The sequence below is a fragment of the Tursiops truncatus genome, chromosome 1, assembly GCF_011762595.2.
Source record: "Tursiops truncatus isolate mTurTru1 chromosome 1, mTurTru1.mat.Y, whole genome shotgun sequence".
NCBI lineage: Eukaryota > Metazoa > Chordata > Mammalia > Artiodactyla > Delphinidae > Tursiops > Tursiops truncatus.
This window is the reverse complement of record NC_047034.1, coordinates 69,653,152-69,680,224: the sequence shown is the minus strand read 5'-3', so window position 1 is coordinate 69,680,224 and position 27,073 is coordinate 69,653,152. Positions and strand designations below refer to the sequence as shown.

Here is a 27,073-nt window from a genome sequence, read left to right as displayed (position 1 = left end):
TAACCCTCGTAAAGCTGTCTAGAGGAGTTGGTTCTTCTTTCTCACCATTTGGAACTCATCAAACTTTTTCTGCAGCTCCCAAACATCATCTAATTCCACCCCGCTGTTTTCTGCCTTTTTCTCTCGGATCCAGTCCAGCATGTCTCCTGCCTCATAGGCCAGCAAAAACTCATTGTAACGTTGCAATAGATGACGTCTGCGTTGTTCTGCCCGATCCAGGAGAGAAAGGTACCTGGGTGGAGAAACAAAGAGAATGGGAAATGTGGAATAAGAGATGGAGAAAACACAGAAGAGTAGAAGCAGGGTGAGAAAGGGGAAGAATGAAAGGGACAAAAATGAGAGGGAGGAAAAAATCAAAAGAAAACAGTAAAGAGAAGAGGAAATAAAGATGGAAGGAAAATAGCATTGAGAAGAGAGAGAAAAAAGTGTTCCATTTAAAAACAATAAAAATGTCAATGTTCCAACAGTATGACTGTCAATACGCCTTCCTCATTCTATAGAAGTGAAAATCTCACATTCCTATTGACAACTGGATATGAAGTAGCCTGGCATAGTAAACAAAGTTCACACAGAAGTCAGAAGACCTTTTGATAACCTTGAAAGAGTGAAAGATTGCCAGGCAGGGAGTCAGAATACGTGACCCTAATATGTGTCTGACCTCTGGCACTTGACTTAATGGTTCTGGGGTTCCCTTTCCTCATTTAAAAAGTAAAGGGTTTGAATTACCCTAAGTTAACTTTCAGCTCTTAAAATCTGTGAATTTGCAAAGCATCCTTAATCTAACAGATATAGAATCGTAAGACGTGTTTTTGACCAATCTGGAATGTTTGGCCAAACACTGTTCTGTTCTCCAGCCTTCAGAACTTACTGGTTTTCAATCTGTTCCTGACGCTGGGTGATGTTGCCTGGTTCTTCTCGCCTCCGTTGCGGGAGCATAGGAAACTCATCACGGGCAAGTTTCCTGACGTAGACAGCTGGCACAAAGCCCTGCTGATCATCAGCTTCCACTTTCCACCAGTCCTAAAGGGAGAGAAAATCCCCATTTCTTCCTTAGTTCTTGGAAAAGCCACATATAGGAGAAGTTTTAACCCTCATAACTAAGTCTCTAGGCAAAGGGACAGGCTGATGGCCAGAAGAAGCAAACCATTGCTTATGGGTAGCATATAATGTTTATATATTACAAAGAACATACATCAGAAGTTGCAGGAAGTGCAGAGATAAGCCTCTTAAATCAAGGAATCTGATATTTGATGTTAGATCCTTAACTTTGATGAGGTTTTCAAAAACTGACAGCCATTCTCTTCATGATGGCGCATTTTGTCCACTAGGAATTCACAAAAAACCCATAGGGCCAGGACTGAACTAGGCTTTTTGTGGGTGAAGCACCTGTATATGACAATATTGTATAATAACTTCTCACCATCCCTCTCCCAGAGCCCCTAAAAATTGTGTGTTGCCCTGAAATTCACCTATGCAAATGCTTTATGCTTAAGTATGACCTTGATCTCCACAGGAGGGTTGCTATACTAACTGCAATGGAGTTAACATCCTCAGAGAATAATGTGGTGAAATGAAGAAGACTGAGCAAAGAGAAAAGAGGACTGGAACACAGCTTATTTGATAATAAAATTCTTGCTTCTCTAAAAAAATTACTTGGCCTCAGAGTAACAAATCCCAAGCTCTCTGTTTTCTTCTCAATCATTTTTGGAGATTAATGAAGCATTAGAATATAAAAATATTTCTCATGCTCTTATGAGAAATATATTTAAAATCCTAGACAATACTTTGTCAGTATTCTCACAGTCATAAGGGCTAAAGAAAATCTAAGTTGACAAAAGACTTCTCCTTGAACAGGCTCCTCTTAACACCAGCCATTTTTGTTCCATTACTAGGAACACTGGGTCAGAAGAGCAAGGAAAGATGAGAAGAAAGAGGCAGTTTAATCCTGTAAACATATTACGGAATTGTCACTCATGGCTTACATGTCTTTGGGCTAGTTACTTAAGCTCGTTGAGTCCTCACTTTGTTAACTGTAAAATTGGTATTATAATCTCAAAAGATATGTACAGGATCCTACACAGCATCTGAAGGAAAGATACTGCTCAATAAATTATGGTTATTTAAGAGAGAGAGAAATAGAAAAATATTGGCTGGTTAAAATATGGGTATCTGGCAGGGTTGGGAGAGTTGACTGCAAGAGCCACCCTGTTGATGGGGAGAAAGGTAGAAGGGAAAGTCACCTTGTTGATGGAACTGAGCAGTGTTAAGATATCGTCTTTCTTCATGGTGACTTCTCGGGGGCTGCGGGCCTGGAAGTCATATAAGGCCACAACCCTCTCTTCTCGAGCAGCTTCCTCCACGGGTGCAGCCTGTTGTTGCTGAACAAAAACAGTAAGCAGAACAAGCCAGTCACCCATAGGAAAGATTTCCCTGTACAGCCTACCCATGGTGGGCCGTCCCTGCACCTTGCAGGAGAGAGGAGCCCCTGGCTGAAATCTCTTACATGGCTGCCAGTAACAGAGCTATTGCAATATGCCATCTTCAGAGATATCGTTCCATCCTAACACTTCTCAGGGGACAGGTGGGCTGGGAAATATGAACACAGAGTGAGCAAGTAAGAATGTAAGTTTTCAAAAACATATTAAATGCTCTAAACTACCAGTTCTTAAGCAGGCAATAAAGGATTGTATGCATCCATGTTCCAGAAAAGTTTTTGAGAAAGTGAGAGACCCACTGTCTCTCATCACCTTCTCCATTCCCTGGGTCTTTAAAGCATTTTGTCAAACAACCGTGGACTTTCTTTTTTAGAGATGAGTGATCTACAGCACAGGAAAGGCCACAGAATTTTAAAAATTGAGAACATAAACTGAGATCAAATATCTTGTCTCTCTCTCCTTTTTAACCTGTCCTCTAAGGTATGGTCTTCTCTGATTTTCATTTTTCCCAAATATCATCTCTCTGAGAGAATGAACAAAATATAATCCCTCTTCATAAGCAATGGCCCACACCTTCTTCAGATTGGAGCTGAAGATGTACTTCCCCTTACATATCCTTCTGATTTTGTATCCTTTAAGTACTGCTTCCTCATAACTTACAATTCATAAATCCACCTGTTTTTGTGTAGGCACCCACTGTGCAGAGCTTGAGGAAGGCACAGCACCAAAGCTCTGTAAATATATATTGACTTGACAGAGTGAGTCTATGTCTTTTCTACTCCCAGTGTATGGATTCAGAGCCCCTCATAAGACAGAATTTCTTGAATGTGAGAAGTGTGTCTCTGTTGCTTCCACTATACTAGGAAATACCCATATCATTTAGTTGATTGCAGCTCCCATCACTCTTCAGGACACTTATTTTCACCTTGCAGTCTAGCCATTCTCACATTCTCAGTCCTTTGCATTTCCCATTTCCCAAATACACTTGATTATTTTGTGCTTCAGTGCATTTGCTCTCATAGCTTATTCACTAGAAGAGCCCTTCTTCTCATTATCTGCATAGTAAACTACCCTTAAAAAAAATAAACTGGTTTGCCTCAGCTATGAAGATTTTCCTATCCTCCAGCACTCTCATTTCAAAAGAATGAAACACTCCTATCTTTGAGATTCTTTTTCCTGTTCATATATCTATTATATGCAATTATTTGTTAAAATTTATGACCTAATAGACTGTAATTTTCCTTCAAGTCAGGATTATTTTTTATTCATGCTTGCACATGGTAGACATTTAATAAGTGTCAGTATAAAAAAAACTAAGAAAGGGAGGAAATAAATCAGGAGGGAATATAAGGGGAGAGATGCAAATAAAAGAAATAGGAAAAGACAGAGAATGAAAGTATAAAATGAAAAAGGAAAGCAAAAAAATAATATACCAGTGAATAAATGATAATACTTACTGAGAAATTCTTATAAACTAAATCTCTGTAGGTGCTACAAAGATGCCACAGCGCCTGTCTAAAGATCACAGGACTTATTATTTTCTATTGCAGTTGCTTCCTGGACCATGTAAAGTAAAAACTGGTAAGAAAGAGAATCTCCTAATTCCTTTTCCTCTGTGGTGGAGAATGTGATTTTTGTCATACCTAAGTCCTTCTTACCTGGCAAGCTTCTGCCTGATCCCGAAGAGCTTGCATACTGTTTCCAAAAGCCTTCAGATCCACTAGAAAGGCCTCATGCTTCTTTAGAAGAGCCTGAATTTGTTGATGGGAAGATCATCAGAAGCAAATACAGGAAGAACACTAAGCATCCCTGGGGAGTGTTTCAACTATTGTTTTGTGTTATACTTATTGTCCTAATTCCTGGTAAGAGACACTTTCCACATATAATAAATTTTTTAACTCTAAATTTGCAAGTATCAAGAAAATAAGAGTTAAATGAACAACAATATCAATATATTTGCTTTAATCAAAATAAAGTCAAATTGCACAAGTGTTTTCTCAATGCACATCACAGCTGAAAGAGGATACTGCTGAAAACATTGCTTTGTAGGATTAAATATTGGCATAACTTTAGATGCCCATGTCAAGTATTTCTAGTGCATAGGGTTTGTGAAATACTATACTGGCTGACCATAGGACAATAAGCAAAACAAAGAAATGGATATAAAGGGTAATTATGACCTTAGAAGTTCTTCTTGCCCCAACGTGTCTGTCTGCCTGGCTTTATTACAATAAAGTAATTAAGTATGTGTTAAAACTATGGTTGGTTTGTGAAATCCCAAGCTCAGTCTGGGAAATTTAGGATGGGACCAAGACAGGCATAGATGTCTGGTCATGCCTTTTTGGGCTTAGATAATCTCTAAGAACTATGGCTCTCTGTGGGGTTAGGAAAATGTGGTGTATCTTTTGGGATTTCTGTTAACTCAGGTTATCCCAGCAGATGAAGGCCAAAGGTTATCACTCTGGAAACTCCGAAAAATCTGAGAAAACCTGTAGTTGTCACACAATCTAATCAGGTTCTAATTTGGTACTAATTTGGTGAGTACTAGACAGTATCCTTCCCTGTGCCCACCTTACCCCAGCTGCTTCTTCATCAGCCCCATAGTTAGTGTTGTCTACTATAGGTTCCCTCTCTCTAATCCATGCTTCTGCTTCATGCAGGTCAGCTAGATATTGCTGGAACTGGACATTGGCTTCAAGATCATTCTGCCGTCTAGCAGCTCGAGCCTGGAGAGATTCCATATTCTCATTCAAACTCTTGACCCTAGAGGCCACATCTTCTGCAGCAAAGTGTCCTATAGAGTAGTTATAGAAAAGGAGAATTTTACCCTCATTAATATCCACTATACTTTAATCCTTTTGGTGAGCTGGGAGAGAGAAAGGGAGCCATGAGAATGACGCTGCATGTAGTCAATGTGACATTTCACCTAAGTTCCTGGGAACTGGGATGTCATAAGTGAGATTAAGCATCAATAGATGCTAATGGGGGATAGGGTATATATGTGGTGGTGAATTGGGTGGTACAATCTCTGATATACAGACTGAAAACAAAATAGCTATGTGTGGGTACCGCTCAGAGTTCCAAAAATGTGTATTCTCTAGCTTAAGCAAAAAATTCAGCAGATTTTCATTTCTTTTTTTTTAATATCAATGAATTAAAATTCATTCTTAGGATTGTGTTAAGTATGTTTTTTAGAATTTGGTGAACACCTCCACAGATAAACCAAGAAGATACAGTGAAGTGTCAGCCAAAATCAACCAGCAGATTTTCATTTTTACCCATAAAAGATTTATTACTGCAGGAATTGTTCTCCCATCCTAAACAACTAGAAAACAAGACACAGTGTAAGAAACAATGATTTTCAGAAGATAGGCAGAGGAGTGTGACTCCTGAGAGAAGGGAAAGAAATGAGCTATGCCTTATGACTGCCACAGTTTATGCCTGGGGCAGTCTGTAGACTGCAGTGCTGGGAGGACTAGCCCAAATAGAACTAGCAATCACACCATTCTGAGGAGACAGAGATCAGAGTTGGGGGGAAGACAAGACAGCTAGAGCTTGTGGAGCAGAGTACTGAGAAGGGTGCTGTACTGTGGATGGAGTTTTGGGGATACACATAGAGGTCCCATGAAGTATGTGACTGATTACTCCTTTGCACACATGTGTCAGGAAACTCTTCAAGGGTAAGGAAAAGAAGACTGGAAAGCAGTAGGCCAAAAAACTCCTAAGGTCACATAGGGCTGTGAATAATTAAAATTAGCTCCCGCCAAAGTGGAAAGATATTATAATACATGAGGTAGTATCCTCAGAAGGGTTATACCTTAGTAGTGAACTAGTCTCTAAATTAGTTCCAGAATAAAAACTTCCCTGGAAGAACCATAAGAAAGCAGATCCAAGAAGCTCAATGATTGCAAAGCTAAAGAAACAAAGACCACTACACCAAGTTATACTGTAATCAAATTGGCGCAAATTGGTGAAAACCAGTGATAAAAGAGTCAGAGGGAAGAAAGACCTTACATACAAAGGAGCAAAGATAGTAATGAGAGAAGACTTCTCACCAGAAACTCTGCAAGTCTGAAGACAGTGCAGCAGCATCTTTAAAATACTCAGAGAAAGACAATATCAGCCAAGAATTTTATATCCAGTGAAAATGTGTTTCAAAAATGAAAGCGAAAGGAAGTCTTTTAGACCAAAACAAAAGCCCAGAGAATTTATTATTAGCAGGATTTCACTACAGGAAATGTTAGAGGAACTTTGTGTAGAAGGAAAATTATACAGGTAAAAGTATCAAAGTAGATAAAGGAATGAAGCCCTAAAATTGAAAAAAAAACTTCTCATAAATCTGGCACAGTGATGACAGGTCAATTCAATCTGAATCATACATACCTTCCTCTACCATTTTGTTTCCCCTCTCTGTTATCACTTGGATGCGTGGCTCATGGCTGGCAATATTAGCCTGGATGACTTGCTGTCTGTTCAGAAGATTCTTGGAGGAAATCAGGTCCTTGCCTAGAGATAAAAATAATTTCAAGGTCGTTGTTGTAGTACACAGAATAATAAGAAGCTACTGTACTTCTTTTTAACTCTTGGACCTACAAGTTCTTCCCAGTGAAGTTCATTAAGTGGGCTTCCTACAATTTATGCTGTTTGTCTGAATTAACTCTGCTCAGCTTTGTTCTTCCCCTTGCCTCTTTGTACTAAGAAAATGCATTATTCTACAAAAGACAATGAATAAATCACTCTTCTCTTGGATGATAAGTAGAAAGGCACGTAACTCTTCAGCTCAAACTTCCAATAATTTCATGCAACCAATTTTCTTTCAACATACTGTGGTATAAAAAGCAGGATCTTCTACTTGCTTATTTTTATGGATGCCAGAAAATTATTAAGTCCTCTAAACTAAAAATAACTGTTTTGTAGTTTTCTTTGTAAAGATTAGACATAACTTACAAAAAGTGCCTCACTCGTTGGTTAACACTAACAAGCACATAATAAATACTATGTACCGTTAATTTCCTGCTTCTAAAGTCCCCAGTTCCAGCTGTCTACTTCATCCTCCCTGTCTCCCATCCACACCTCAACTCTCTTTCCTCCAAAATTTTCTTCCATATAGTTCACACTAAATGTCTCCAGAAACCCTCTATGCCTGTCTCTCCCTCAAAGAGATCTTTTCTGTTCTAGGATATTTTCCCAGACTAGCCCCTCTGTTGTCATATGGTCCAGCCTCTCACAGATGTACCCAATACATGTATATTAAGTTTGCATTATATTTATGTGCACTTTTTTCTGTATTTCAATGCAAGTGTCCTGGCACTAACAATGGTGGACTGACTGATTCCAAAGGAAAGGAAATTATGTACTTTATCAGCTGCTTCACCCCTTTTATCCTTGCAATAGCTCATACATATCCTTGTGATAGCTCCCCTTATAAAAGGGAGTCACTGACAATATAAACAAAAACACTTGTGACCTCAAACGCTAACCATGACCGCTCAGCTAAAGACCTTGGCGATAACTTAGAGCAAGTAGCAAAATGATGGTTACTTTAGCTCTTCCCAGAGGCCTTAAATTCATGGCATTCTTCATGTCTGGTTTTAGGAGGAAAACTTCTCAGTATGAATTATTAAAAAATCTTTATTTTTTGGAAAGCAGGAAAAATGTTCAAGAGTCTAAGGAGAAAGACCTGAGGGCAAACTTTGCTACTGGATACCAGATCCCTCAAACTATCTGCAGACCTTGGTCTTCTCCTTATGGCTCTGCCTGCTCGGGCTGTACGGCTGTACTAACCAAGGTAGGTGGAAGCTGCAGAAGGTTCAGTCTCTTGGATCCAGGCCTCCTCATCCTCTGTGTCTCTGCAGATCTGGTGCAGGAGGAGAAGGTCAATGAGCTTATTCTTCCGGTTGGCCAGTTGCTTTTTCAGGTCTTCAAACCGAGACACCAGGGACTCCTGCCTGGCCCGTACGTCCCCAGCATTGGGATGGCCTATTTCTTCAATATATGCTGCCAGGTCTGTGAGGGTGTCCACCTGATCCTGAGGAAGAAATAGAATCGGTGTCAGAAAATCCCATCATTCAGTAGAAAAGGATGAGAGTTTGGTATCTGGCATGGAGGGCAGGATGGGGGGTGGGTGGTGATGAGGAGAATCAGCTCTATACGTACTCATGTTTAAACTTCTAATCAAATCAGTGAAATAGAGTGGGAAAGTTTGCTACACTAAGAACCAATTCTTCAAGCTAAAGGCTGTTTATAAGAAAGTAGTTCTGAAACCACGTGTTAGAAAGGACAAAGTATGTGTAGAATGTGCCAAAGAAATCAGGGAAACCAGAACTACAAAGGCTTGCTTGTTTGGGAGTAGTGATAAATTGAGGCCCCAAAGAAAAGAGCAGGAGGCTTCTTCTATCTCAGTTCCCTTTCCAGCCTCCTTCTCACCCTTTAAAATTAGCTGGAACTGTAAATAACAAGGAAATTTCTGAGGCTTACATTTGTTGCGTAACAGGAACCATGCCTATGAGATGAAATGTGACGTTACAGAAACAAATGTCCAAACCACAGAAAGAAAAATTAAAAGGCCTTTCTTTGGCCACTAACTAGTTGTATGAATTTAAGTAAATAATGGTCCCCATTTGGGTCGTATCTGAGAAAGGAGGAAAATAGAAACAGAAGTTTGAAGGATCTTCCTAGAAATAAAATTTTAACCGTATTACTATATGGTAAAATACATACGAGAGATTCGTTTCATCTTTATTAATGAGGTCAACTGTAACTGGTCTAGCAAGAGCACAGAACACAAGATTTTTGTTTGTCTGCTTGTTTCATTTTGTTGTTGGAATGGGGGTGGTGGTGATAAGAGAAGTTCTTCAAAAAATGGATGAGCAGCAGGTATTGGTTTTACTTATTCTATTTTGCCATCCAGTGTTCAACCTACACAGGGTTTGATCTATCTCTTCTTAATTTGGAACAAACCATTGATCATCAATAGCTTCTTAAAATGTATACTCACTTCTCCATAAAGAAATAAAGGCGCCACAAAGAGTTAAAATTAAAATCTCCTACTAGCCAACGGTTCTCATCTCTTAGGACATTTTAACTTTGAAAAACATCATTGTGTAATAGAGTGATTTTCAAACATCATAATTGTTATCATGATTATGGTTCCACTGTACTAGTTGAAAGCTAATGTAGTGCAAGAGGCTTCAGACTAAAGAGATAGACTTGGCTGCTCCTCAATTGCCATTTTATCCAGCTCTTCACCTGTTTTCATAATAGTTTCCTCATCGATATAATAAGGACTTTGGGCTAGAGAATATTCATGATCTTTTCCAGCTTTAATAGTCCGTAGCTAAAATTTTTTTTTGCAAGCATGATATCTTAGCCGCTACTCCAACTAGGAGTGTAACCAAGGGGAATCCTATGGGGTCTTCCCGGGACAGATCCCTCCCATACCCTCTGTTTTAGCTGCTCTTTGAAGTTACCAGGTAATAGTATCTGATGCATATTTCCTGACTTCTTCAGATGCTAATACCAGCACCAAATGGAAGAAATTAACTAGAATACTTGATGAAAATGAGCACATAGCCCCCAGACCTTCTGGAACTGAAGGATTAATAATGTTAACTGCCATGTTAGCTCAGCATCAACCAATCAGAGAATTGTGCATGAGCTGATCACATACCCCCACGATGCCCCCTCCCTCTCCTGGCCTTTAAAAATACTTTGCTACTCAAAATGGATTAAAGACCTAAATGTAAGGCCAGACGCTATCAAACTCTTAGAGGAAAACATAGGCAGAACACTCTATGACATAAATCACAGCAACATCCTTTTTGACCCACCTCCTAGAGAAATGGAAATAAAAACAAAAATAAACAAATGGGACCTAGTGAAACTTCAAAGCTTTTGCACAGCAAAGGAAACCATAAACAAGACCAAAAGACAACCCTCAGAATGGGAGAAAATATTTGCAAATGAAGCAACTGACAAAGGATTAATCTCCAAAATTTACAAGCAGCTCAATAACAAAAAAACAAAAAACACAATCCAAAAATAGGCAGAAGACCTAAATAGACATTTCTCCAAAGAAGATATATAGATTGCCAACAAACACATGAAAGAATGCTCAACATCATTAATCATTAGAGAAATGCAAATCAAAACTACAATGAGATATCATTTCACACTGATCAGAATGGCCATCATCAAAAAATCTAGAAACCATAAATGCTGGAGAGGGTGTGGAGAAAAGGGAACACTCTTGCACTGTTGGTGGGAATGTAAATTGATACAGCCACTATGGAGAACAATATAGAGGTTCCTTAAAAAACTAAAAATAGAACTACCATATGACCCAGCAATCTCACTACTGGGCATGTACCCTGAGAAAACCATAATTCAAAAAGAGTCATGTACCAAAATGTACATTGCAGCTCTATTTACAATAGCCAGGACATGGAAGCAACCTAAGTGTCCATCATCGGATGAATGGATAAAGAAGATGTGGCACATATATACAATGGAATATGACTCAGCCATAAAAAGAAACGAAATTGAGATATTTGTAGTGAGGTGGATGGACCTAGAGTCTGTCATACAGAGTGAAGCCAGAAAGCGAAAAACAAATACTGTATGCTAACACATATATATGGAATCTAAGAAAAAAAAAGTCATGAAAAACCTAGGGGTAAGACAGGAATAAAGACACAGATGTACTAAAGAATGGACTTGAGGATATGGGGAGGGGGAAGGGTAAGCTGTGACAAAGTGAGAGAGTGGCATGGACATATATACACTACCGAACATAAAATAGATAGCTAGTGGGAAGCAGCCACATAGCACAGGGAAATCAGCTCGGTGGTTTGTGACCACCTAGAGGGGTGGGATAGGGAGGGTGGGAGGGAGGGACACACAAGAGGGAAGAGACATGGGAACATATGTATATGTATAACTGATTCACTTTGTTATAAAGCAGAAACTAACACACCATTGTAAAGCAATTATACTCCAATAAAGATGTAAAAAAAAAATGCTTTGCTGAAACCCTTCGGGGAGTTCTGGTTTTTTGGGGCTCAAGCCCCAAAAGGAGATAGATGGTCCCCCAGGCTGGACAGTTTCTCCCCTGTGGACAGATACTCCAAAATAGCAGGAGAGAGGAGTTGAACCCTGCCTAGGTAAGAGCTAAAAAAACACATATTCCTCATTCTTGAAGTCAAGGAGACCTTCCAAACTACACATGTGCAGAAAGGCTCCCTGAAAGTAGAAAGGAAGAGGGCGCCACCCCATAGTAGGTGATGTCAACCTACCCATAGGTTGCTAAAATCCATCTTGGCTAAGAGATGTGCATGCACACAAGGGAGAACACTGAGATATACCAAATATAGACTCAGAACCAGAAAAAGCAAGATGATTAGCCAAAGGAAACCCGGAAGAAATGCCCCATATAAGTGATTCAAACTATCACGAGGGCGTGACTCTCTCTCTGAGCCCACCCGTGTGTCTATCCACACATACTCATTTTCCTCCTAATAAACACTTCACTTGTTTCACTACTTTCCGTCTCTCTGTGGAAATTCATTTCTACACAGCTGATGGGCCAGGGCCTTGTCACTGGCCACTGGTCCCTGGTTGTCTAGTGGCTAGGATTCAGTGCTCTCACTGCCTCAGTCCGACCTCAACATCTCTCCGGGAACCGAAACCTTGCTGCAAGCTGCTACAGGCTGAGACCATCTGAAATCAAAGCCACCCATTCTTGCATGGCCCTGCAATCAACCTTTCTCTTCTCCAAACTCCGAGATTTCAGTTTGTTGGGCCTCACTGTGTGTTGGGCACAAGAGCTTGTGTTCCATAACAGGAGAACAAATTCCTGGGGGTTGAAATTCCAAACTAGGGTCAAATACTCCTACTTATTACATGTTTACACATGCTGTTCCTCTTCTTTGTATGTTTTTAGTTACTTTTCACCAAATCTTTTCTTTTCCCTTCTTTGAAAATCTGTTCCAAACTCTCTTCCTCCATGTAGATTTCAAAGCTATCTTTATATGGTTTTCCTAACTCCAGCCTTTTACTTCAAACTCCATTAAGCCATACCTAGAGCTATGTAAGTGACTGGGTTTGCTTTGTTTATTTCTATTTTCTGTAGATTATTCTGTCTTTTCCTTTTCACCAAGAGTTACCAAAGAGCAGACATCATAAAAGTGTATTGTAACAGGAAAAATCAGTGGGACTTTGTAGGGAAGAGCAGAATAATGTTTAAATACAAGCTAGGATTCCTGGGACGAGAGATTGAGTCAGCTGAAAGTGGATTTCTGCTGAGTTCTCCAGAAACTCACATACAGTATCGATACTCTAGAAACGTATTGGATAAATTTATTTAAACTAACAGTCTGGTGGGATTTCAGTGAGTAACTCTGAAGCTAAGAGCCTAGACATCTGCTTCTTAGTCCTGGCCCTGCTATTAATTTTCTCTGTGACATTAGGGAAGTTACTTCACTTCTCTGGGTTTCAATTTTCTTAAGAAAAATATAATGGTACGATTAAAAATATTTTCAAATTTTGAGTTGCAGGATGCCAGAATAGAAAGAGGAAATTTTATAAAAACTTTTATTTTACAGGTGAGGATACAGAGGTGTGAAAAGGTGAAAATATACACCAAATATCACAGAACTAGTAAGTGATAAGGCTATATATAAAACCCAGGTTTTTGGATTGAGAGTACAGTGTTATATTTAGAAGAGTTAATAAAGTCTTACATCAGCCATGGGGTTCTGAAAAAAGACACAAGGCACCCAGGAGAAAGGCTGAATTAAAGGAAATATTGGAAAGAGGTAGTTGACCAACTACCTTTGGTTTCCTGCTCTCTCTCTGTTTTTTTTAAACGATAATTACTTATGATCAGTGTGCTCAGAACATATACAGGTGAGTTGGCCTATAATTGGCCAAAGAGCTAGCAACATACCTGACGAGCAGCCATGGCAGACTCCAGGAGGCCGTGTTTCCTGAGCAGATTCTGTATATCAGCCAGACCTTTCCCATAATCCTCAGACCTAGCCTGCCATTCCACCTCCTCCAGCCAGTGCTTCAGGTCTTCTGCATTATTTTCAAATTGCAGCTGCTTGTTAGCTTCATATAACTGAGTCCCTAGGAAAAGACAGCAAGTATAAGATAACTGATAACTGTCATAACTGATCCTCATTATATGCTAATACATGTTACATCAATTTAAGGAGCAATATAATATTTTGACCCTCCAGTGGGAAAAAGTATAACTGTCTTACATGTGATTATATAAGAACTTATCATAAATTTGTAGAATTCAGATGGTATTTGTTTTTGAAGATAGTAGTGTTTGCAAAACAAAGATAAACGATTTGTTCATTTCTTGTTGAGGTATAGTGCTGCTATGTTAGATTTTAACTATCTTGGGTATTTTCATGTCACTTGTTACTCTCTATTGAGACCTCCTTTTCAAAGGGATTCAAACACAAACACTGCGTTTTCTGAGAGAAGTATAAAACTTGGGGTTGGCTCAGTTTGAAATTTTGAAGTGTCTTTTCCTAAATATCTTTCTCAGAACTTTGCTAGGCTCCTCTCTTAGTGCCTCTCCTTCATCACCAACCACGCCTTACAATTTTTTCTTCCAGAGAATATCTTGATTATCCACATTGTTCTCAGCTAAATTCTTTATTCTATGATCTTATAGCAATTATTTGTGTTATTTCTGTGAAGTAATTACTATGATGTAGAGTAGCAGCTACTTATTGTTACAATCAAGTTGAATTTTTTTTTCCTAAACCAAAAATCAGGATGACATCCGACAAAATCAGTATAATGTACCTTTTCTATAACCAGGGCAGAGTCATGTCTATAGATGATGTTTATAACAAGGGGGATATGGACAGAGAAACTTCATTATTGGTGTTAATCATGGCAATTGATTAATTTTCCAAAATAAAAGATGAAGTTAAATTTAAGTAGAGGCTCTTCAAGCAGACATGGGAATTTTCTAAGAGCTTACAGCAAAACCTGAACATGCTCAGATAGGTAAAATAAGTCATCAAGCCCTATTCATAAGAATAAAATATCATGGGAACATCATATGGGGCACCAACAATATTTTAATGTCTAATTTTATACCCTGGGTCAGAAAACCTTGTTTCATCTATAGAACCAAAATATGTATAATATAATTTAAGGACACTAGTTTTAGGTGCATAGCCAATACTGAATTCATGGTATCTGAATATTTATTCAAAAGGAAGAAAAAAGTGAAGAAAACAAAAGTAATTTCAGTTGAAAAGACTTACCTACATGAAGAAAACATAAAATTGTGTTAATATATAGTGTGATATATTAATCACACTAATATATAGTGTGATTATATTAATATATAGTGTGATATATTATCACACTAATATATAGTGTGATAAATTTAGGTTAGATTTTAAAATTTCTTGACCAATACAGGAATACACAGGGAAACAAATGAGTAGCATCCCTTCTTATAGAAGTCACTAGGTAAACTCAAGGTGGTAAAGATGAAGAAGGTGGGTTTCAGAATTTAGGAATTTGTTTTCAACAAGACTCTGCTTCTAACCTTTCTGTGCTGTAGCCTCCAGCAATTCCGTCCAGAGTTTGGCAACTTCACTCAAACGAGCATCCACACTTTCAGAGGCATAATGGTTGCTCTCAATCATCTCCTGGCCAGTTTTCTGTATGTTATTGAGCTGGATCTCATTAGCTGCCAATTCTTCTTCAAAGACTTGCTGTTTTTGAACCTGGCTCTTCAAGTTCTGTGTATCCTGAGACAAAATGAAAACAATTAAGGAAAACCATTCCTTGAAGAATGAGGGGCAGACATTCTGAGGACAGGAATTTCTTTTCACTATAAATCTAACTGAAGTAAGAAGAGGATATACGGCAGAACTGTCCTAGTCCAAGTATAGAGGCAGAAGAGGCTTAGGAAACTGTGTGACCAATCCCTCCTCTATACAAATGACAGACGTGGCTAATCAACCCCTGAATTTATTTCTGTTGAGTCTGGATATAGTCTGAAGACCATTTTAAATACGACACCCCATGGAAGCACTAGCAATCTATCAGAGCTGTCATGAAAGATTATTTTCCATTCCTGTCCTAGTATATGAAACATCCATCCTTTTGTCCCATATACAGAAGATCTGTTTACCCTGCATACACTGGAACCATAACTCCTCAGGAGAACACAAGCACATAGTGCTGAGTTTTACAGAATGAAAGGTACAGTTTAGATGCTCAAAGTTCTATAAAAAAAAGTGAGAACAAAAGCATCAGAGGTATACATTTAAGACTAAATGATATCTAGAAAGTAAATACTGTGAATAGATATTGGCCTAGAAATCAAGAGACTAATTCTAGCCCTGATTATAAATGCAAAAATTTGTGAGTATATATGTGTGTGCATAATAGTTTATATTGTGAGTGAAAAATATGTGTTTTACACAAGCATAAGGTAAAGAAACCTATGTATAGCTCAGAGATAATTCAGAATATTTTCAAATCATACAAACTAAGACAGGAGAGGGAGAGAATTCAAGCCCAGTTTTTACCTTCTCCCAAAAGAATTCATGCTTCTACCCCTTATGTTAAACTGCATTCTAAACATTGATTCTTGGCTAACCTTGGGCAACTCACTTCACAATTCAGATCCTTGGTTTCTTCATCTGTAAAATAAGGAGTTGTTCCTTTCCAGCTACAAAACCACATAAGTCTATATTATATCAAACCATTAGGTTACTTTTGAGTTCCAGGTAGCTTGAACATACATTATGATTAGACACAACATTTTCCTACTATAAGCGTGCAGAGGGCAACAGAGGGCTAAATAAGGAGAGTTCCTCCTTTTCTCCGTTCTGTTAAGGACCACTGGAAATTGTGCCAGAGAAAAGGGGTGATGGGCAACAGGGTGTAGGAAAACCAGAAACTTGATGTACAGTCTTGGAGGAGTCATTGCCCTTCTCTGAGTATCTGTCTCTCCATCTATAAAATGAGGCTCACCAGCTGAACGCTATTGTCCTTTCAGTTCCAAGACTAATTCCATGAAATTCAGTCCCAATGAGTATGTCCAGGGTCTGTAGTTTGTAAATCCTGCCTACCTTGTAATCTTCATCATCTGCCAACTTTTTCTTCTTGTTGATCCAGTTCTTTAGGTCATCTGAGTCCTGATACAGTTGCTGCAGAAGCAATGAATCCTCCAGCAATCTGCGTCGAGTGGCAGCCCTTTCACGTAAAGCATTCTGTCGGGCCAACAGCTGCAAAAAACATAAAGAAACTCACTGTCAGCAAAATCAAATATGGATACATGAGATTCACTGCCCACCAAGGTTATCATGCTCTAACACTTTCCCTGATCCCGTGCATAAGCAGGCAGAGGCACATAGGGGACCTTGGACATACCTCATCCCGGATAGCAGCAATGTTCTCTGAATCATAATGGTCATTATCAATCAGTTTGGTTGCAGTCTTGTCTAAGGTCTGGAAAAAGAAAAAAAAAGGAGTGGTTTTCCCTCAGTGGCCACTGAGTAAGTGGCCACAGTTTGGCTAACTGTTTAAAAAGGAAGCATGACAATGTCGGAAGTAGACAAGTTTCAGGGTCAGAAGATCTAGGTCCTACTTCTGACTTCTGTTATAAATTGTATCTCAAAATGTATTGTATCTCAGGCAGGTTAATTACCTTCTCTATGTCACAATTTTTTTTTAATCTAGTTTACAGTAAATGAATCCTGATGTCACTACGAGGTGAATATCTGATCTAGTCTTAAATTTTTAAGAGGAAGCATTATTGATATAGTCACATCCAGTGCCACCAGTCTCTATCATCTATCTATCTATTCATCCTTCCATCCATCATATATCATATATCCTTTTATCTATATCTATATCTATAGCTACATGGGGAATGGAGTCACAAATTACAGACATGAATTTTTACTCATATTCATTCATGATTCCCAAAATTGCTAGGGCTTAGGATGGATTAATTGATTGGGAATAAGAAAATGATCTAAAATAAACAATAGAATTTTATGAACTGTAATTTATTTTACACAGTTAGCTTTTACCAGTGAAAATCAGCTTAACAAGCATATGAACTGGGAATGACCATATTAAGCTCTGTACTGACTGAAGATTAACAGAGAAGACTTGGAATTTTGTTTTTAGTGTGGTTGTTGCTGCTGGTGGTGGTATACATGCACACGTACAAGGTTGAAGTCAGCACTGTCCTAGGGAACATACAGTAGATTGGACAAATAAAGTCTTCCTCACACTTCTCTGAGACTTGCTTATGTATTGACATAAGACATTTTCTGGGACATTGTACCTACAGTTCACAAGAAGACTACAGTAGCATTAAATGAGAAACGCATAGATGAAGGTATACAGGAAAAAATAGATACTACTTAGATATCTAGATATTACTAAAGAAAACCAAATGGAGATATTATCAGAGGGGAAAAACTATAAAAAGTAAATAATACATTCAAACTTTTAAGTTATGATTCTATGTTGGATATGGATCCAATAGTTTCTACTTATACTGCAGAAAAAATAAGACAATCATGCACTTCATCGGAAAATATAAATGGCTCAAAATCTTTAAAACTTTCTAAATATGTTTTGTGGAATACAAATGTATTGATAAAATATGGGTATGATTATTTTTCTGGACGTTTTCTCTTTAAAGAACAACCCTCATGTTATGTCTGATAGTTATGAGTGATTCTAAGGATTGGTATTATATGAGATGATATGTACAAACATGAACCCAATACCCAAACCAGGGCCCATTTCTTACTGTGATCTTCTCCTCCTGGGCAGTAAAGGCTTCCTCAAAGTCATCATGCTTCTGAAGAAGGGCTTCAACACTGCCCAAGGAGTTTCCCAAGTCCTCATTTTCCAGGAAGGCCTATAGAAGACAGAAAGATACATCCCAGCTGTACCTCACTGGTGGGAAACATTCCCTTTGGAATATCTCTGAGAAAGGAGTAAGGAAGGAGGTGAGGGGAATAGAGAGCAAGGTGGGAATTAGCACAAAGTAGGAGAGGAGATAGAGGCTAACATTTAGCAGCAGGAGGTTCAGAGTCCCTTCCCAATCTTCTCATACAACTTTATCACTTTTGTCTCTGTGTCTGAACCAACCAATCTAGGCACTATTCTGAGATCTCAAATACTCAAGAGGACCACCCACCTCCTCCAGGAAATCTCTCGTTAACCCTGCCTGACTCATTACATTTTCTCTTGCTGAACTCTTAACAACTGGATATTCATTTCACCTCATGTTCAGTAGAGCTTAAAGACTCTCTGCTTTGTATTTAGGTATTTTTCTGTGCGTTTGTCCATGAGGGAATTTCAAGAGTCTCAATGAGAGGGCCAATCTTTTCTCCTCCTTGTGGCTCACCCTCCAGTTCCCAGGTGAACTGAAGTGGTTGTAAGGGTGTTGATAGTAATAAATAAGGAGAAGGAGAAATGGCTTCTGGACACTTTCTGAGCCCCTTTGTTACCTCTTGTCTACTCATCCAACTGTCCACTTGCTCACTGTCACGGTAGAAGAGGTGTAGTTCCAGGCACTGCTCATACTGCTGCCAACGCTTGTCCCACAGTTCCAGCAGAGCATCCCAATGGGAGGTAAGTACTGCCATCTTTGGAAAGGAAGAGATAATGTGCCAGGAAGATACTAATTAATTTATTTTATCCTATATTCACTGAGCATCTAATAAATGCAAGGCTTTTTGAAGGATACAAAAATGAATAGGAAATGGGATCTTCTCTTAAGGCTGCAACATCTAAGTGAATCACTGTAGTATAGGAAAAATGGGATAAATACCATAACAGAGGTACACCACACTTAATATGTATAAATAAAGAAGGAAAGATTAATTCAGATTTGAAGAAGCAGGGAGTAGGAGTATAGAAAGTATTGTATCAAACAAAGATTTGAAGGGCAGGGAGGTGTGGATCGGGATTGTAGGAGGACATAATACCACAAGCAAGTAATTACTCCAAGTAATCATTAGATTATACGAAGTGCTCCAGAGAAAAGTGCAGTGTCTAAAAAAGATAAACATTTAATGAAATTCAAATTTATAGGGCACTTAAATGATCAGATTGAGAAGTTTGCATTCTATTCCAAAAGCAAATAAGAACCATCACGGTGAAAGTGACATTCTCAAACTCATAAAAGCCTTTGTTTCTGCCCAAGCATCTGCCCAAGAAATTCCAGCTTATTAAAACAGCTGTTGTGTTAACTCCATTAAAAAGACAGTAACAATACTCAGAATCCCAGGATAATAGGTAAGTTTTCAAGGATTTAGGGTCCCACTATTCCTTTGGCAGGAAATAGTTAAAAATAAAAATCCATAGTATAATTTTCCCATAGAGTTCTTGATGAACTGAAAATATGGTCATCTCAACCTTCATCATATAGCACTCGGGGCTGTGCTTGGAATCTAATGATATGAAAAGAGCCTGCAAATCTTATTTCAGTTATCATCCCAAGGAGTTCCTGTGACTCTGTGACTGGAGTAAAATGTCTCAGGGATCAGGAGGTTTACGTGAGCCCTTGGGATCTAGGAGGTTAGGATGATGGCAAACCTTAATCTTCATTCAGTGGAATTCTGAGTGTTTAAAGCTTTCCTGTTGCTTAATGGAGATTTGAGAAACACAGATATAGGAAAATCAGTTTGAATTGAGGTTGTATAGAGGAGAGAAGAAAGGGATCCATGTGCCAGGAACCATGCTAGGTACCTTAGGGAACCCAAAGATGAATAAGGTGCAGTCCTCAAAGAATTCACAATCTAGAGATGAGCATGGGAAAGTGATAAAACAGAGCACATGTGACAAGGCAAGATGGTATGGAGGCTTCAAATTAGGTAGAAGGTAGGTGATGAAATTAGTTAGGTTGATGAAGTAATGTCTCAGAGGTGAGGGAGCACACATCAAGTCCTGAGAACTTCAAATGCCTCAAATTAGCTAAAGCAACATATGAAGGAAGCAGGGTGATATTTGAGCCCACATTAAGATGTTTATACGTCTTCTGTCCTCTTTCAGAGATTGTCATATTAGTATGAGATTAAGTGAAGGCTTAATATGTATCAAAATTTCACAAATTCTGTTAAACTAGATTACCTTATCCATGACTTCATCAGATGCTTCATGACTGGCATCCAGCAGGGCTTGACCAGTCTCATTAGCAGATTGAAATCGGTCATCATAAGAGTCAATCTCATGCTGTGGTCATGAGACAAAATGTTTTAAAATGCAGCAAGAAACCTTCTGGCATTGTTGGAAACCGCCCTGTTCCTCCTACTGGGGAGGCCTTTCCTCTCTACCTTATGCTGCTGATGCCTGTCCAGTAGGGCTTCCCCACCAGTCACATCTGTGGGCAGCTCATCAGCATTGATCAAAGCAGTCTTCTCCTTCATCCAGCCTGAGAGCTCATCATAGTCAGATAAGAACCGCTGGTACCTGAGGGAAAGGTAAGGGAAAAGACAGAAAGAAGGAACCAGATACAAATGGACTTTGAACAAAGAGTCAGGGTTGGGTTGGGCTAAGATGTACAACATGTGCCTTGCCCTAATCCTACACCTTCCATTCCTCTGATGTACTTCCTATTCCTTTAGCAGTGCAGGTTGTAAATCCTTCACTCCAGGTTGTATATTCCTAGGGCAGATGTGTCATTGTGTGATGAAGCACTTGGACTTGACATCTCCAACATCACAAAGTCACATCCCAGATGCACTTGAAGTAGAATAAAGTACTCACAAGGAGGCCAATAAATAAGGACATAACATAACCAACAGGAAGCCTAAGGGACGACTAGAGTTAGGGTTAGGAGCCCTCATGTATTTTAGTTCACCCTTCACCATACCAGTAAAAACAAAAACTACAAAAAAAGATTACCTATTCAAAAAAATCAAAAGCTCACCAGTTCATTTTAAATCATATCAATAAGATAAACACTATTTTCTGGTGATTTTATAACTAATCATAAAAATTAACTATTGAAATGTTGTCCAGATTTTTTGTAAGCTGACCTACATTCCAGAAATAATTCTAGATTTATTTTGTGTTCTTCAGCTTGGAAATTAATTCCAGTTCCTTAGCTAAGGCCAGGATTTTAACATGTTTCTTCAGCTAATTTTTCAGTTCCATGGACCACTTCATAGCTTCTTACAACTGTACAAACAGAGGAAGACAGGAAGGGTACAGGTGAAAGGAGATGTCACGCTGAGGATTATATCAGCCTTCAAAGGACTTCTCCTGACAAATAAAAATTTCTTTTGCCTCTACTGAGCAGGCAGGAGGGCTGGGTCACTCATTATTTTACTCCTTTCACTCTTTTATTTCTGCTTTTGATGTTATACTTTGACCTAGAGATAGGTAAAGCAGTAGAGAAGAAGGATTTCTCACCTATAAGAAGCCTGCAGCTTTTCATATCTGCTGGTAGCCAAGGTGCGAATGTGCCCCCAGTTGGAGACCAGATCCTCTTTCATCTGCTGGATCTGCACTGCATCTGAAGGATGGGAAAGCTTCAACTTGTCTGCTTTGGCACATAACTCCTTCACCTTTGGGATAAAAAAGAAACCTAGTATGTGAAGGTAGTCAACCATATGGTGATGGATGGCAACTTTGTAGTATATACGGATGTCTAATTATAATGCTGTACATCTGAAACTTATATAATTAAAAAAAAAAGATAAAGAAACACAGTGGGAAATCCGAGCATTCTGGTCCTCTTGGCAAAGTTTTATGGGAAGAATGTAACATAATAATCATAAGAATTAGAATAATTTATTAGTGCTTTTATATTGATATATTTATATTAATATACTCATGTAACTATATTAACAATAATAATTTACTGATTACATTTTGTCTCTCGTTGTGCTAAGCACTTGATATGCATTTTCTTGTTTTATAGTCTTCCTTTAATAATACTGTGAGGTAAAACTATTCTTGCTCTCCTTGTATGTGAAAACTGAGAGGTTGAGTATTTTATTTGCCCAAGGTCATTGAGCTAGTCAACGTCAGAAGCAATGTTTAGACATACATCTGTCCTTCATTACCCTCTATACTAACTCCATAAACATTATTGTGGGAACCAGAAAGACATTTCTGCCAAGGAAAATTGCTGCCAAGAAAATTTCAGTAATGTCAGGCCTTTTTGAGCACAATTCTTGAGGAGCAGGCTTACTAGGGCAAATTCCACATGTTACCATTAGTTCTTCTACTATACCCAACTATAATTAGGTGTTGTCTAGGATTTGAGATTTCATTATCATTATTCATTAAATCATGGTATTTTATCATCCATAATTAGAAAAAAAAAAAGACCAAAGAGAAAAAATGAGGAAGAACAAAAGAAGTAGAATGGTGAAATCATTTTCAGAAATGACCCATGCACAGAGCTATGATTAAAGCATAGCAAGTAGGGATCTTCCTGTGGGCTGACTCCACTGTAGAAGCTCAGGCGTAATAAGTTTAAGTTATAGTTAAACTGTGACGGGAAGAAGTAAGAATGGGAATCATTCAAGAAAACAGGCTTGCTCCAATTTCTAGTGTGTCTATACCTACTGTAGGTATAGGAACCGGGGTTTTCCAATTTCCAGAAGAAAACCCAAAGGTGGGTTTAGTAATGTGTTGTTGTTGTTGTTTTAACATCTTTTTTGGAGTATAATTACTTTACAATGGTGTGTTAGTTTCTGCTGTATAACAAAGCGAATCAGCTATACATATACATATATTCCCATATCCTCTCCCTCTTGCATCTGCCTCCTACCCTCCTTATCCCACCCTTCTAGGTGGTCACATAGCACCGAGCTGATCTCCCTGTGCTATGCAGCTGCTTCCCACTAGCTGTCTATTTTACATTTGGTAGTATATATAAGTCCATGCCACTCTCTCACTTTGCCCCAGCTTATCCTTCCCCACCCCGTGTCCTCAAGTCCATTCTCTACGTCTGCATCTTTATTCTTGTCCTGCCCCTAGGTTCTTCAGAACCATTTTTTGTTGTTGTTATTGTTTTTTTTAGATTCCATATATATGTGTTAGCATACGGTATTTGTTTTTCTCTTCCTGACTTACTTCATTCTGTATGACAGACTCTAGGTCCATCCACCTCACTACAGATAACTCAATTTCATTTCTTTTTATGGCTGAGTAATATTCCATTGTATATATGTGCCACATCATCTTTATCCATTCATCTGTCAGTGGAGACTTAGGTTGCTTCCACGTCCAGGCTATTGTAAATAGTGCTGCAATGAACATTGTAGTACATGACTCTTTTTGAATTATGGTTTTCTCAGGGTATATGCCCAGTAGTGGGATTGCTGGGTCGTATGGTAGTTCTATTTTTAGTTTTTTAAGGAACCTCCATACTGTTCTCCGTAGTGGTTGTATTAATTTACATTCCCATCAACAGTGTGAGAGGGTTCCCTTTTCTCCACACCCTCTCCAGCATTTATTGTTTGTAGACTATTTGATGATGGCCATTCTGACTGGTGTGAGGTGATACCTCATTGCAATTTTGATTTGCATTTCTCTAATGATTAGTGATGTTGAGCATCCCTTCATGTGTTTGTTGGCCATCTGTATATTTTCTTTGGAGAAATGTCTCTTTAGGTCTTCTGCCCACTTTAGGATTGGGTTGTTTGCTTTTTTGATATTCAGCTGCATGAGCTAGTAATGTGTTTTAAGTGTCTGAGTTTATTATAAAAGGGGAAGAAGAAACTTACTCCCTTTTTGACTGAGTGAAGGACAAGAAGAAACAAGGTTCAGCTCCAACAGGAGAAAGTATAGTTACATAAAAGAAAAGACTCTCTGGCCATGGGGTACTGAGTGAGATTAGGAAACCATTCTTGAAGCTATCTATTTTGGTTTAAATTATGAAATAAATTACAAAAAGCTTGAGCGTATATAAAACATATATGTATATTTAAATAAAAATAATTAAATAAATTAAGAGATATCCAAGATTCATGTACAAGTTATAAACTAGAATAAGGAGGTATATTCAAGTGGCACAAAATTTCTCCTTCATTGAAATAGTGAATTTACTGTGTCCTATGGAGACGAGATGAACACCAAATGCGTTTTCTAGCTCAAGGGATTAGCCATTCCTCCAACAGGCTTACCTTGTCATTCATGACTGCAAGGTTCCTCTCAAGGGTCTTGTGACTGTGAAACAGTGCCTCAGAGCTCACAAGGTCTTTGCCGTAGTCTTCAGAGGTGACTTGAGGCTCCTTCTCTTTAATCCACTGGATGGCTTCAGTCACGTCCCTGTCAGACATCTCCATGAGCTCCAGCAAAGGAAGAAGGCAGGCATTTCAGGGCAAACAGCACACAGCAAGGACCAGTCTAGCTCACTCAGTCAGAAATTACCCTATCTTCACCCACACTAGCAAAAAACATAATGTAAAATGTTCTTTACTGCTTTTAATGGTTTCCATTGAGAGTTAAGAGACTTGGGCATCCTGACAACTGAACCTCCAAATATACTTCCTATACCTGGGTCAGCTCTTCACGAATGTCCTTCTTCCCAACTTCACCCTCCATTCCCTTCCGGTTCTTAACCTGCTTTTCTTGCCTCTGCAGAGCTTCCATCACTAATTTACCAGTGCTATTTGTATTGCTTTAAGCTCCATTAGACACATACTTGGCTATAGAGTGGGTCACAATTTTCTTAACTACTCTCTCCCTTGTTGTCTTTAAAGGCAAGCACATGAGTTTCTTTTTTTAGAGGTATTGGCCACTAATTGCTAACAGTAGACAGAGGCTAACACAAATAACAAGCATGGTGCTATTGCAGTTTCCTACAGTTCAGTGGTGAGATTCCTACCTTTTGAATCGCTGGAGGTCTGCAGCACTGGACAGCATTTTCTGTCGTTGGACAGCCAGACCATGGAGCCGCTCCCAGGCTGCATTCACTTCCTCCTGCTTTGACTGAATCAAGGGCAGCTCAGGATGCTTTTCCTGTGGGAGAAAGTCAATGATGGACTAATGCAAAAAATCATTTAAACACTTCTTATTTCACACTTCACTTTATCCCTGCTCTCTAACTCTTACTTGATCCACCTCACCAAAATCTAGAAAATCAAACCGCCAGATATTTTGCCCACAGCTCCAGACTAGCCTGCTAACACAGGCTTGCCCAACCTCATTATTTTCAGAACTCCATCATGTTGATGCCTGCTAACTCCCTTCAAGATCCTGGAAGCCAAGGAAAAGAAGAGAAAATTCCTTTTGTGAAATCTGACTTAATTTTTCAAAACTCTAATACCGTGGGTCTTGGTTCTTTTGGGATCCTGATACCTTTGAGAAGCTAATGAGAGCTATTTCCCTCTTTGCAGAATTATACAGACATGCAGATAAACTTAATTTTGCAGAAAACTCCATGCATTTTTGCAAACTAACTGAAGCAATGAGATTTATGAATACTAGATTAAGCTAGCAGCATCAGCCCATTTTGATACTTGGCAATTTTGAGTAGTTCCCAAATACCTGTCTCCCTACTCCTCCTATCCCTGTTTATTCCCATTTCCATTTCTATTTTGAAGCCTCATCAGACTGAATTTTCTACTTCTCCTTCCTTGCTTATAAATAGAAATGATATTCTATGAGCCCCAGCACTTAGGCATCAAGAGGCCTTTCAGCTTCTGTTCTTACCTTCTTGGAACACATAAAAAAAGCATGATCTACTGAAAGATGAGAGAGCATATGGAGAAAACCTTCATTTTCCTTGCTAAATCTCCATACATGGGAGCAAGGCCATTTTAGACACTCCACCCCAACTGACTCATTGTATAACTGCAGTGACTTAAGAATACCAGGTGATATCAGCAGAATAACGCAGTTGAGTCACTGAATCATGAATCAGTGAATCTGATTCACTGAAAAAAATAGGTTGTTTGTTGTTTTCAGTTTTGTGGTAGTTTGGTAGATAGTAATAGATAACTTAAAAATCTCCACAATAAGAAAAAGGTGATAGAGGGAGAAAATTTGGGACTGTTGGAAATGTGGCCTGGAAAAAAATTGAGAAATATGTTATTTTCCCCTACTCCAGTACCCGTTCATCCTGAAATCTTGGTTCTATTAACACAGAAACATTATTCCCATTATAAAGCTGCAGTGATAATGAAACCTTAAATGGAAAAGCACGATAGCCAACTGTTAGAATTTCTAATTCCTTCATGTACATATAAAATCAGACTGACTTCCCAGTTCTCACATATGTTAGGATTATTTATTCACACACTGAGTTTTTACATGCCCAGAAATTAAAAACTTATTTAACCACTTTCTTAAGAAAATGAAGATAAATCTGCCTCCTTTTCCCTTCCCCCCAAAACACAAAAAAATTAGTTTAATTATATCATGTATATTATGATAGCCCACCATTATTTTATATTCTTTGCCACTTTATTCTGGTTCTTCTTCATGAAGAAAGAGTGCTTCATAAACTTGAGAAATCAATGTACTGCATGGTGCAGTAGTAACCCCCTTGTGGATTGAATTCCTTTATGTAAACACACATGCACTCACTCACTCTCATCTCCATTTCCGTGGACTGGCAAGGGATACATTCAGAAAGGAGAGGAAACTGCTCTGGGCAT

General features: G+C 38.7%; 1 protein-coding gene across 3 annotated transcripts in view; it reads right to left on the bottom strand.

The window, feature by feature from the left end:
- Positions 1 to 27,073, bottom strand: part of SPTA1 (spectrin alpha, erythrocytic 1) — a 67,646-nt gene that overhangs the window by 34,614 nt on the left and 5,959 nt on the right. For 2 of the 3 annotated variants that reach the window (XM_033856794.2, XM_073805772.1), the window contains 18 exons: positions 25,300 to 25,433; positions 24,596 to 24,740; positions 21,870 to 22,024; positions 20,789 to 20,924; positions 20,586 to 20,687; positions 18,962 to 19,099; positions 18,256 to 18,366; positions 16,857 to 16,934; positions 16,556 to 16,711; positions 15,019 to 15,223; positions 13,381 to 13,562; positions 8,220 to 8,463; positions 6,819 to 6,941; positions 5,012 to 5,229; positions 4,094 to 4,186; positions 2,241 to 2,378; positions 869 to 1,020; positions 46 to 232 (listed from right to left, as the gene is read on the bottom strand). In XM_033856794.2, the coding sequence (XP_033712685.1) occupies positions 46 to 232; positions 869 to 1,020; positions 2,241 to 2,378; positions 4,094 to 4,186; positions 5,012 to 5,229; positions 6,819 to 6,941; positions 8,220 to 8,463; positions 13,381 to 13,562; positions 15,019 to 15,223; positions 16,556 to 16,711; positions 16,857 to 16,934; positions 18,256 to 18,366; positions 18,962 to 19,099; positions 20,586 to 20,687; positions 20,789 to 20,924; positions 21,870 to 22,024; positions 24,596 to 24,740; positions 25,300 to 25,433 (2,697 nt within the window). Of the gene's footprint in view, positions 1 to 45; positions 233 to 868; positions 1,021 to 2,240; positions 2,379 to 4,093; positions 4,187 to 5,011; positions 5,230 to 6,818; positions 6,942 to 8,219; positions 8,464 to 13,380; positions 13,563 to 15,018; positions 15,224 to 16,555; positions 16,712 to 16,856; positions 16,935 to 18,255; positions 18,367 to 18,961; positions 19,100 to 20,585; positions 20,688 to 20,788; positions 20,925 to 21,869; positions 22,025 to 24,595; positions 24,741 to 25,299; positions 25,434 to 26,126; positions 26,233 to 27,073 lie in introns of those variants that run through there. The other variant, XM_073805773.1, reaches the window with a different exon arrangement.